At 42.2% G+C, this 12,318-nt stretch overlaps 1 protein-coding gene across 2 annotated transcripts in view; it reads left to right on the top strand.

Moving 5' to 3' along the window:
* The window catches only part of ENOX2 (ecto-NOX disulfide-thiol exchanger 2), a 388,679-nt gene that overhangs the window by 280,825 nt on the left and 95,536 nt on the right, over positions 1 to 12,318 (top strand). For both annotated transcript variants that reach the window (XM_056130286.1, XM_056130287.1), the window contains one exon: positions 6,741 to 6,896. In XM_056130286.1, coding sequence (XP_055986261.1) covers positions 6,741 to 6,896 — 156 coding nt within the window. The remainder of the gene's footprint in view (positions 1 to 6,740; positions 6,897 to 12,318) is intronic.

Here is a 12,318-nt window from a genome sequence, read left to right as displayed (position 1 = left end):
ACCATAAGGAACTACATTATCTCAGACCAATTCCAAATCCAATCAGGTGCGTCAGTGGGGCTCAGCATTCTACCTTTTCCACTATTCCTGCTGCACTGACACTCAGAACCATGTGGATATATTGTTGTCCACACAACTGTTCTGTTTCACCCATCTTACATACTCTTAAGAGCTGGTGGAATACTGCAGAGTCTTAAATTAGGGCCCTGCTAACTAAAAGCTATGATAACTAAAGAGGAGGAACTAGATCTTCACCTGTCTGACCTTCTGAAATACCATTACAGGGGAATGACAATAGTCAGAATAACAGACGCATAAGCAGTAGCCCCTTTGTGTAAAATAACAAATCAGATCAGCACTCAGATCATCAAGAATCTAAAGCTACACTGTCAGCACCCACAAAACTCTTAAGGACAATAACCAAAGAAATTCTACTCACTAGGCAGATAGAGACAAAAGTGCAGGCAAGTCCTCAAGTTCATCAACGTTCTCAAGCCTCAGATCACACCCATCCGTGCAATGGCAATGGGAATTAAGCAAACACTAGAAAGAGAAATTGAGTCAACTCAAATAGGAATTAATTCAGAGTATGAGAAAATCCATACAAATGGAATTGAAGAAGCTAAAGGATATAACAGCAGGCCACAGTAACAGAATTTTGTATGTGGAGAATCGTATCAGCGAATTTGATGACAAAATACAAGCCAGCAGCAATAATGAAGTAGCAAAAGAAAAGATAGGTACAATTATGGAAGAGAATGTAAGATACTTAATGGATAACAGCAAGAGGAGTAATCCCTAAATAATAGGAATACCAGAAGGAGAGAAATAAAAGAAAGGCAAAGAATATCTGGTGGAAGAAATAATAACCAGAACTTACCCAGTCTCAGGAGGAAGGCTTTTCTACAGATTCACAAGGCCCAAAGAGTACCAAACAAAATAGACTAAAATAGAACACCAAGACACACGATAATCAAAGAGGTAAAAACCAGAGACAAGCTACTTATTGCATCAAGGGGGAAGAAAAACCCCAAGTACAAGAGAAATAACATAAGAATCACAACAGATCTCCCATATGAAATTATACAATCAAGGGAAAAATGAAATGACATCAAATTACTGAATGAAAAAAAACCTTTCAACCTAGAGTCCATTATCGTGCAGATCTCTCATTTAGATTTGAGGAAGGTAATACAAACATTTGCGGATACACAAGAGCTGGGACATTTGCTATAACTAAACCAACCCTGCAAGAATTACTGCAAGACTGACTATAAAACTCAAATGGCCAATTGAAAAAATTAATTAAACACCTCACAGAAAAATGGCACCACAGCCCTTTATATCAGTAATCTCTCTGAATGTCACTGAACTAAACTCTCCTATTAAAAGACATAGAGTAGCTAGATGGATCAGGAAACAAGTTTCTGCTGCTTGTAAGAAACATACCTAAGTCCACAGGATAAATATAGGCTCAGACTGAAAGAATGAAAAACAATCATACAAGCCAGCAGTAGCCCCCCAAAACATAACTAGTTATATCAGACCAAATAGCAGTCAGTCTATAACATCATCAGAGATGAGGATGGCACTTCTTATCAGTCTGAGGAACAATAGATCAAGAAGTACTAACTCAGGGCTGGAGTGATAGCACAGTGGGTAGGGTGTTTGCTTTGCACGTGGCAGTCCCGGGTTCGATTCCCAGCATCCCATATGGTCCCCTGATGCACTTCCAGGAGTAGTTCCTGGGTGCATGAGCCAGGAGTAACCCCTGTGCATCACTAGGTGTGACCCAAAAAGCAAAAAAAAAAAAAAAAAAAAAGAAGAAGTACTAACTCTAGTCAACATATATGCACCAAATGAAGGGTAATCAGATTATTTTAAAGTGATAAATATTCTGGAGCGATGCTGTGCTTTGGAATGCCCTCTTTGTTATTTTTAAATCCCCTTGTAGCAATGAAAACTAACCAACAAAGAGAGCCACCAAGACAGTTTCCCTGAGTTCATAGAAAATCCTCTGTGATTTATGATAATTTCTGATCAGGAAGCATCTTTCCTGAAATTTTCCAAAGTTCCCTCTCTGGTATCTGGGACTGACCACAGATGACTGACTGTCATCTGAATAAGGTCACTGAGTCCTTGGTCAGTCTTCAGCACTGGAAGGGGATTCAAACTAATTCATGTGGCACTGCCTGCCCCCTTACCCCACAAGTCCATTCATGCCACCCCCATCAGCAGACTGGCCACTTTAATGTTGAGGAGAGGTAGGACCTGAGTCAGCCTTATGAACCTCTGCCCTCTGTGGACCATAGGGTAAAAGAGAGAAAGAAAATGTCTGATTTCTCCCATTTGGAGTACTTTATAATCCTCTACCCTACATGTGGAGTCAATAGCTGCCCCAAGACATTTCAGAACTCATTCTGTGCGTCTTCTGGGTGTAACTTTTCTAGGAGGGTTACCTGGAAATATAAATCACTCATCTCACAGATGTGGTGTTTTGTGTATGGTATAACATGAAATTATGCCACCAGACTGGTGATGTTGCTGATTTGGGAGAACCTAAGACTGCAAATAGATGAACCCCCACAGAAAGTGTGTGTTGGGGCCGCAGACACAATTTGAAATTGCCCCTAAATAAAAGCAAGAAAAATCATGAACAAATGGTCCAAAGCAACAGAATCTATGAACTGACCTATTAACTTACTGTGGCGGGAATTAGTGGGTGGGGGCTTGAGAGTGGGATCCTGAGGGAAATCAACACTCCGGTGGTGAAGAGTGTGATGTTAGACCATCGTATTCATGAAGCCCTATCTTTTACAGTATTGTAAATCACAGTGCCTAAAGTAAAAAAAGTTTTAAAGGAAATAGATAAAAAGAAAGGCAAATCTATAGGTTCTGAGAAGTTAGTGGTTCTCAAGGACTGGGATATGATGATTACAGGTGAATGTAAGGGAAATGGAAAATATTGAGAAATTAGAAGTGCCTGTGGGTTGATTGTGGTGCTATAACCTCTTTTTAAAAAATCATTAATTTAAATTTGATTTTAATGAAACTATGCCATATGTAGCACTGTCCACTGTAGCACTGTCCTCCCGTTGTTCATTGATTTGCTCAAGCAGGCAAATCTACCTTGTGAGACTTGTTGTTACTGTGTTTGGCATATCAAATACGCCATGGGTAGCTTGCCAGACTTTTCCGTGCAGACGAGACACTGTCAGTAGCTTGCCAGACTCTCTGAAAGGGGTGGAGGAATCGAACCCAGGTTGGCCCAGCCAGCTGCATGCAAGGCAAATGCCCTACCACTATGCTATCACTCCAGCCTATGCCATATGTAAGGCCAAAAAAAAAGATCAAGCGAAATAAACAAGTGTAGAAAAGGTATTAGACCTTTAAGAATGAAACCAATTATCTGAAAAATGTTATTCAGGGAGTTTGGGACATAGCCACATCTTGAAGGATCAAAGATTATAGGGAGTCTTAAATGATTCGGAACAGGGAACGCAACCTGAACAGAGTAAATTCACTTTTGTTTATTCCTCACAGCTCCCTATATGGTAAGTGGCATTAACCCTGTTTTGCAAATATGGAAATGGACATTCAAAAAAATCCATCCTGCTATACGAATAGCAGAAGTAGGATGCAGATTTGCCTGATCCTCCAGAATGTGTGTTCTAAAATGTCATGCTGCCCTGCAAAGAAATATTAAGTGCTATAAAGGACAGTGAGCAGCCTTGTCTGAAGGGATCTGAGGCTCTGTGTTAGGAACACCTGAAAGGCAAGATCAATAGACAAGGCATAGTTACATGTCAAAAGGCTTCAGATGTCATAATGAGGTTTAGAGACTTAAAGAGACACTGGTCAGAGACAGAGCGACTGAGAGAGTGAGCAAGAGAGAGGAGGGGAAGGGGGAAGTGCCTACCATAGAGTCAGGCTGGAGGCAGGGTGGCAGGAGAAAAACTGGGGACATTGGTGGTGGGAAATATATACTGGTGGAGGGATGAGTGTTGGAACACTGTATGACTGAAATCTGACCATGATCAGCTTAACTCTGTATTTCACAGTGATTCAATAAAAAAATAAAATTAGGGCTGGAGCGATAGCACAGCGGTAGGGCATTTGCCTTGCACGCAGCCAACATGGCCGACCCGAGTTCGATTCCTCCGCCTCTCTCGGAGAGCCCGGTAAGCTACCGAGAGTATCTCGCCTGCATGGCAGAGCCTGGCAAGCTCCCCGTGACGTATTCGATATGCCAAACACAGTAACAACAAAGTCTCCAATGGAGACGTTACTGGGCCCGCTCGAGCAATAAAAGTTTTTTTAATTTATTTATTTATTTATTTATTGAATCACCATGGGAAAGGTTACAAAGCTTTCAGGTTTAGGTCTCAGTCATGCAAATATCAATCACATTTCCCTTTACCAAAACTTATTTTTTACCATGAAGAACCCCAATAAAACCCCACTCCCCACCCCTCCCAGTCCCTGTGGGGCAGATGAATTCTAGTTAACACTCTATCTGCTTTGATTAGATTCATTGTTTCAATAAAAGATTCACCACTATTATTTAGAGTTTACCCCCCCCCCCCAAATCAGACATGCTGACAAAGCATTGTGAAGTGATTTGCTTTCTACAGCTGGGTTCAAGAATTATATGTTGGTTTTGGATTTCTGCTATTTTACTTATTGACCCTGGAAGTATTTCTACTGAAAGTCAGATAGTTAAGAAATTGGTTTCTGTGCTCTGGAGTCCTGGCCGTGCTGGAGAGCCGCTAGTGGGGGGCAACTGGTGGCCTCGGTAGAGCGTGAAGGGCGGACCGAAACGCCCCCCTTCCCATGAGGTTTTAGTCGCCCCCAGTCCCCCAGCTCATACCTTTCTTTCCAGAGAGGAGAAGGCGACTGGGGCAACACCCTTTCCCCTCCAGGCAGACCTGATGGCCTGGATTAACGCATAGTCCTTTCACTTTTCTGCTCCAAGCTGCCGGGTTCTGCATTAAGTCCTTGTGCTTCTGGGGCCGTGGCCGTGCTGGAGAGCCGCTCACGGGGGGCAACTAGTGACCTCGGTAGGGCGTGAAGGACGGACCGGAACGCCCCCCTTCCCATGAGGTTTTAGTCGCCCCCACACCCCCAGCTCATACCTGCTGTCCACAAGGCTCCCATGCGGCCGCCATCTTTCTTTCCAGAGAAGAGAGGGCGAATGGGGCAACACCCTTCCTCCTCCGGCAGACTTGATGGCCTGAATTAACGCATGGTCCGTTCACTTTTCTGCTCCAAGCTTCCGGGTTCTGCATTAAGTCCTTGTGCTTCTGGGGCCGTGGCCATGCTGGAGAGCCGCTCGTGGGGGGCAACTGGTGACCTCGGTAGGGCGTGAAGGACGGACCGGAACGCCCCCCTTCCCATGAGGTTTTAGTTGCCCCCACACCCCCGGCTCATACCTGCTGTCCACAAGGCTCCCATTTGGCCGCCATCTTTCTTACCAGAGGGAGGAGGGTGGAAGGGACCAACACCCTTTCCCCTCCGGGCAGACATGATGGCCTGGATTAACGCATAGTCCTTTCACTTTTCTGCTCCAGGCTGCTGGGTTCTGCATTAAGTCCTTGTGCTTCTGGGGCCGTGGCCGTGCTGGAGAGCCGCTCGTGGGGGGCAACTGGTGACCTCATTAGGGCGTGAAGGACGGACCGGAACGCCCCCTTTCCCATGAGGTTTTAGTCGCCCCCACACCCCCCGGCTCATACCTGCTGTCCACAAGGCTCCCATGTGGCCGCCATCTTTCTTTCCAGAGAGGAGAGGGCGAATGGGGCAACACCCTTTCCCCTCCGGACAGTCATGATGGCCTGGATTAACGCATAGCCCGTTCACTTTTCTGCTCCAGGCTGCTGGGTTATGCATTAAGTCCTTGTGTTTCTGGGGCTGTGGCCGTGCTCCAAACTTAACTATGATTTTCAGAGAGAAACGTTGGGTGGTTTACTTCCCATGGATCACTTTGTATATAGAGAGATGTCGCGCGGCCGCGTGAGCGGCCACGTGGTTTTGAGGAAAAGTTCTAGTTCCCGCATACTCGAGCTGTGGTTGTAGAGGCTTCTGGTCACCGGGGTTCCATCTGGGGGAGGCGGGATGCGGTACCTACCCCATCTGGGGCTTCCCAATGATCTCGGCTCTTTTTGGAACCTGTTTTTTTTTTTCCTTTCAGGATCTGTGGATCCTGCCCTCCATGTTGTCCTTCTCTTCAGCTGAATGCTATAAATATGGCGCTGGGGGGCGGGCTGTGGGCGTGACTTCCGGAATCTGAGGTTACCTGGGAGTTGTAGTCCCGGCAGATTTGAGGAAAAGTCCAAGTTCCCGCATACTCGAGCTGTGGTTGTAGATGCTTCTGGTCACCGGGGTTCCATCTGGGGGAGGCGGGATGCGGTACCTACCCCATCTGGGGCTTCCCGATGATCTCGGCTCTTTTTGGAACCTGTTTTTTTTTTTCCTTCGGGATCTGTGGATCCCGCCCTCCATGTTGTCCTTCTCTTCGGCTGAATGCTCAATAAAAATTTTTTGAAGTAAGATATTGGTCAAAAAAAGAAACATCCTAACCCAAAATGAAATGTACAACAATAATATATTAAACCTCGCAATGCTAATATAATGTTTATTTAAATATTTTGCCTCTGTCATAGAAAGACCTTGGGTTTAAAGCTGGAATACTGCCTCCACTTGCCCTTTCCTAGCATCATTGTTTATCTCTTTCCCTTTTGTAGATTTTGATCCTGCTCTTGGAATGATGACAGGAATTCCACCAATAACTCCAATGATGCCTGGCTTGGGAATAGTGCCACCACCAATACCACCGGATATGCCTGTTGTAAAGGAGATCATACATTGTAAAAGCTGCACGCTCTTCCCTCCAAACCCAAGTAAGGTTCTTCTTTTATCTCCACTCAAGTCCCAGTGTTTTGGTGTCTAGGAATACTTTCCTCAGTTTCAAAAGAACATGTACTGACTTCAGGGGTAGATGTGTAGTGAAGCCTCACCTCCAAAACAGAAAGTAAGAAATTTTTCTTTTACTTGACAAGGCCAAGTTTTATACATAGAACAGTAAACTCTTCTGTGTGCTGCTTGTAGTACAAAAAAATAACAGTTTCTAAAGCTGTCTCATAAGGAATTCCAGTAGGTTGGTACAAAAGGAGACGCTCTGACACAGATTGCTCAGCATTGTCATTTGTAGTCTCTCCTATTCAGAACTGGCCTATATGCAGAAATAGAGTGAGGTCTCAGCCTTTCTGAAGCACACAATAATATACATTCAATATAATACTCCTCCACTGCTGTCAGCTGTTCACACATCACTCAAATAACCCTGTTCAACTGATGGGATGTGAGAAATGGTGGCAGTGAAGTTCAGCGCACTGTGGAGGGTAAAGAGAAATGTTGAGACTAATCACACTGCTTACAGCCTTTCAGACAATGCAGTTCGCGTGGAAATGATCCATGGGTTATCTTGTCAGTAACAAATAGGTTTCTCTTTACACTGAAAAAAAATCGACATATGTTTCAGTTCAAATATAGCAGTAATAATAATTGACTCAACCTTTTCTCTGTCTCTTTGGAATTTCATGTACTTTAAATCACCAGAATCTTCTCTCCATGACCCAACTTTCATGAACGTTTTTTTGACAGATGCAGGGGTGCAGTGTCACCTATTTAAGGGAGATGCTGTGATGGTGCTGAGAGATTAAACTTGTTTGTTAAGGGACTGACTTAGAGGTTCCAGATGCAGATTAAGAGAACTTGCCAACAGGTTCATGAAGAACATGAACTGCTAACATGCAACTTCAGACAACCGGTTCATCTCCAACCTTATGTAGGAATCGGTTAATCATGGAATCAGGCCCTTGAAAACATCCAGATTCCTTTTTGCAGTCTGCTCATGACCGAGATATTTTAGCAGCAGTGTTAATTGGAGAAACAATCCTGGCCTTTTGGGCTAGTGAAAAAAATCTTGTTTCTTTACACCTTTGAACTTGGTGATAAGCAGAGTATTTCCTTCAGACCATTAAGGAAGAAATCTAAGAGACCAGCATCTCAAGAGGACTGTCCTGGAAGAAGGGCTAGCATGTCCCAGGATAGTTAAGAAACGGAAAGTAGTCTTGTCAGTTCAAATGGCCATTCCTGGATTTGTGTTCAGTGTCGAGGTGAATGAGCAGTGCTGTAGTATCCTGGTTTCTTACCCTTAGTGCCATTTCCCTGCATCTGGACAATGAAGTTTTGGCCCTTTCTTCCAGTATGATACATTTGGATTAGAGAAAGCTGTCCATCTACTATAATAACCTTTTAACTTAAAGGCTGTGGTTGATTTTATGAATTGCAAGTGTTAAAATTTTCTATTTATGGAAAGATAAAACCCCGATAATTTAATCATTCCTTTATTATATATTTGGCCTGCACCAGCCTCTTATTGTCTCTGTGAAGTCTAACTTAATAGAATAGAATCTTGTACCTACATTGGGTACAGGCGTTGGTTTTATAGGGAGTTTGGTTTCTAAATTTCTGAAAATTAGCACACAGAGAACACCTTATTGGGAAGTCTTTAAATACCTGTAGAAATATATTGCCTAAGTAAGCTCTAACTTTTGAGAATCTGTAAAAGAAAGAGTAAAAGAAAGAGATATCTCTCAAATAATTTATTTCCCCACCTATAACCTTCTTAATTTCAAGTTGGAAGGGCCACAGAGTGAGAAGGAAACATTTTTACCTTCATGAATCAATTCTGTACTTCCTCATCTTTGTGTTTAGAATGCTGACGGGGCAATTAGTGCCAGAAAAGTGATGTCTTCTGGGAAGTAACCTGGCTTTGGAATTGAATTCAAAAATAACACTCCTGACACAGCTTAAAGTAAACTGGTGTTCTATTTCCTGTGTAGAGTTTTGATTTTGTTAAAAAAGGGAACTCAGATGAATTGGGTGGGGAAAGCAGTAATAGGGAAACATGCCTTGGTTCTCTGCTGGTGAAAGAACCAATTGTGTTAATAGCCCAAAGACTTAATGAAGGTGGACAGGAAGAATAGGGATTTTGTGTGAATGAATACATCATCTTCTCCACATCCCCACGTACCCTCTCTGATAAGGCCTTGATGATAAACCCACTATTTCCTTCTGCCTGTCTCAGTTATGTTCCCTTGTACTCAGTGCTATCTGAAGACCCTTTCAGCAGATATGGTCCTGCAATTTAGGGTCTCTCTGCCCTTCCAATCTGTTTCTAAATCTTGATTTATTAGAAAATATACTTATGGATAATGAGAATTATTATTATAATGATATCAATGACTTGTTTTAATAAAGTATTTTTTTCTGGGTGTAAAAAAAGAACATTGTGTTCCCCATAATTTCTGTAACCTCTATTCCACTTAATATTTTATCCATATGCTTGAGATACATACAGAACCTAAAATTGTCCTGGAGATCCTGTTGTCTTTTAATTCTAAATCCATTGCTTTAATCCAAAAACCTTTTGTTGATCTGCTTCATGTGACTATCTTCAGTCCATTTCTTCTTCCCACTTTCCTACCTTTTAGTTTCTTCCAACTGTTTCCCGACCTCCGCCTCTCCTAGAACACTTCCACATGAAAGGTACTAAAATTAAAACAGTAGGTAATCATTCATCACTCTAATGCATCACCACTTGAATATTGTGTGCTAAATCCAGTGGCTACATTTTAGTCCTTAAACTGCTTTATCTCTTTTCTATGCATACTGTTACTGACCACTTCATCCTTTTTGAAATATTAGGTTATTTAGAGGTGTAAGAATGATTTAAACCACTGGAGAGATTATAAAGATAAAGAAGAGACGAGGGGGTGGAAATTCCGTGGGAATTTCAAAATTTAAAAGAGAAAGTTTACATTTCTGTAAGCCCTTTAGCAACTATAATCCTCAAAATTAATCTCTAGTGGCTGTTGCTACTTTTCTCCTCCTTTTTTTCCTTTTTTGGGTCACACCCAGCGATACACAGGGGTTATTCATGGCTTTGCACTCAGGAATTACTCCTGGAGGTGCTCGGGGACCATATGGGATACCAGGGATCAAACTTGGGTCAACCGTATGCAAGGCAAACGCTCTACCCACTTCACTATCACTACAGCCCTTAGTATTCTCCTCTTTATCTTAAAGATTTATTTATGCTTTTGCCATATTCCTCTACCAAAACATCCAATTTTGTGTTTTGTTTTTAATTACTTTTTATTGAGAGTCTGTGGTTTACAATACTGTTAATAATGGCTTCTCATGTACATAATTCCAACACCACACCTATCACCAGTGCACCCATCTCCCTCTTCCAAGGATCCCAGCATCCCTCCTGCTCATCTTCTCCTCCCAACAACTCAAGAGTATTAATCAGTTTTCCCACTTTGTTGCCTTTTGGCCCTATGTTGCTACATTGTTGTGCCTCTTTAGGACCCATACCTGACAAAGATTATTTTGTGTCTCACCCTTTTCTTCTGACTTCCATCCAAAAAATAGGAATAAATATTCTCTTTAAATAAATATCCCCAGCAATAGCACTCCCTGGCATCTATCCCCAAGAAATTATATAGGACACTACGTTTCCAAGGCAAGTACCCTATCTGCTACACTGTCTCTCCATCCCTCAAGACATACCTTTTTGAAGAAGTTTTGTGAACTTTACAATATTAAATTCCGTGGTCAGTTCTCAATTCACGTGACCTAATAGCCATGTATGGGGAAACCTGATTTCTCCATCCTATTTGATGTACTTTCTTCACCTGACAGCCAGGACACCACACTGTCGGTTTTCCTCCCACTGCTCTGGCTGTTCTTTCTCCTTTGCTGGTAGCCTTCTGTTCTCCCTGATTTCTTATCATTGGAGAGGCCCATGACTCCGTTCTTGGACTTCTTCCCTTTTTCTCTATATTTTCTTTTTTTCTTTTTATTGAATCACTGTGAGATAGTGACAAGCTTTCATGTTTGGGTTACAATTACACAATGATCAAACACCCATCCCTCCACCAGTGCACATTCCCCACCACCAATATCCCCGGTATACCCTCCCTTTCCCACCCTCCCCCTGCCTCCATGGCAGACATGATTCTCCATAATCTGTCTCTACTTTGGGGCATTATGGTTTGAAGTACAGACCCTGAGAGGTTATCATGTTTGGTCCTTTATCTACTTTCTGCACACATCAGGAGATATGAAGTCATGAACTCTGCTTATAAATGTGTAGACATGGAGAATATCATGCTAAGTGAAATGAGTCAGAAAGAGAGGGACGGGCATAGGACTGCACTCATTTGTGGAGTATAAAACAGCATAACATGAGGCTGACACCTAAGGATAGTAGATACACGGGACAGATAGATTGTTCCATAGCTGGAAGCCTGCCTCATGAGCAAAGGGGAGAAGGCAGCTGGAATAGAGAAGGGATCACTAAGAAAAAAGATGACTGGAGGAATCAGCTGGGACTTCTTCTTTCTATATACTCATAACTTTCACAACATCACACAATTTTATGGATTAAAATACTATATGCCAATGATAGCCCAATTTATATTTCTAGCTCTGACATTGTCTCTAAACCCCAAATTCACATCTAACTTCCTACAAATATGTGTATGTGTATAATCTGATTCAAATCGAAATATATATTTTTCCCTTTGTACTTAGTAACCTTTTCCACTAGTAAGCACTAGTAACCTTTTTCATTTCAGAGAGTGGCAAGTGCATCCTCTCAGCTGCCTAGGTCAAAACTTAGCCATTCTTGCATTTGTTCTTTATCTCACAGTCCACATTTAATGTGTTAGTAAGTTCTTTCAGGTTTACCTTAAATATATATGTATCTAATTATGCCCATTGCTGTAATCAATTTTATATCCACTATGATACATTTTCTTAACTAGTAAAATTCTAATTTGTCTTCCTCTTTCACCTTTGCCCCTGGTGGTTTTGTCTCAAGAGACCTATCAGGTTATTCTTTTTAAAATTTAAGTGAGATCATGTCATTCTTCCACTCCAAACTCTTTACTGAGTGCTCTTTTACTCAAAGTAAAGGCCATCCTCTTAATGGTATAGAAATCCCTTTACGATCTGTCTTTTCTCTCCTATATTGTCTCTTTGAGTTTGTCTCTAGCTCCTCTCCTCTTCACTCACTGTTCTGGTTACATTGACCTCCTTGCTATTCTGTGAACACTCCAGGCCCTTCTTCATCATCTCTGGAATACTCTTCCTCTAAATATCTTCATCTCTAACTTCCTTATCTCCTTCAAAGCTTTGTTCAAATGTCTCTTTATTTATGACCTTGACAACCTGCATAAAAGTATA

This window comes from Sorex fumeus, unplaced genomic scaffold (assembly GCF_029834395.1).
Source record: "Sorex fumeus unplaced genomic scaffold, SorFum_2.1 ptg000075l, whole genome shotgun sequence".
Taxonomy (NCBI): domain Eukaryota; kingdom Metazoa; phylum Chordata; class Mammalia; order Eulipotyphla; family Soricidae; genus Sorex; species Sorex fumeus.
Note: the sequence above shows the minus strand (reverse complement) of the source record. Positions and strands in the feature narration are given on the sequence as shown.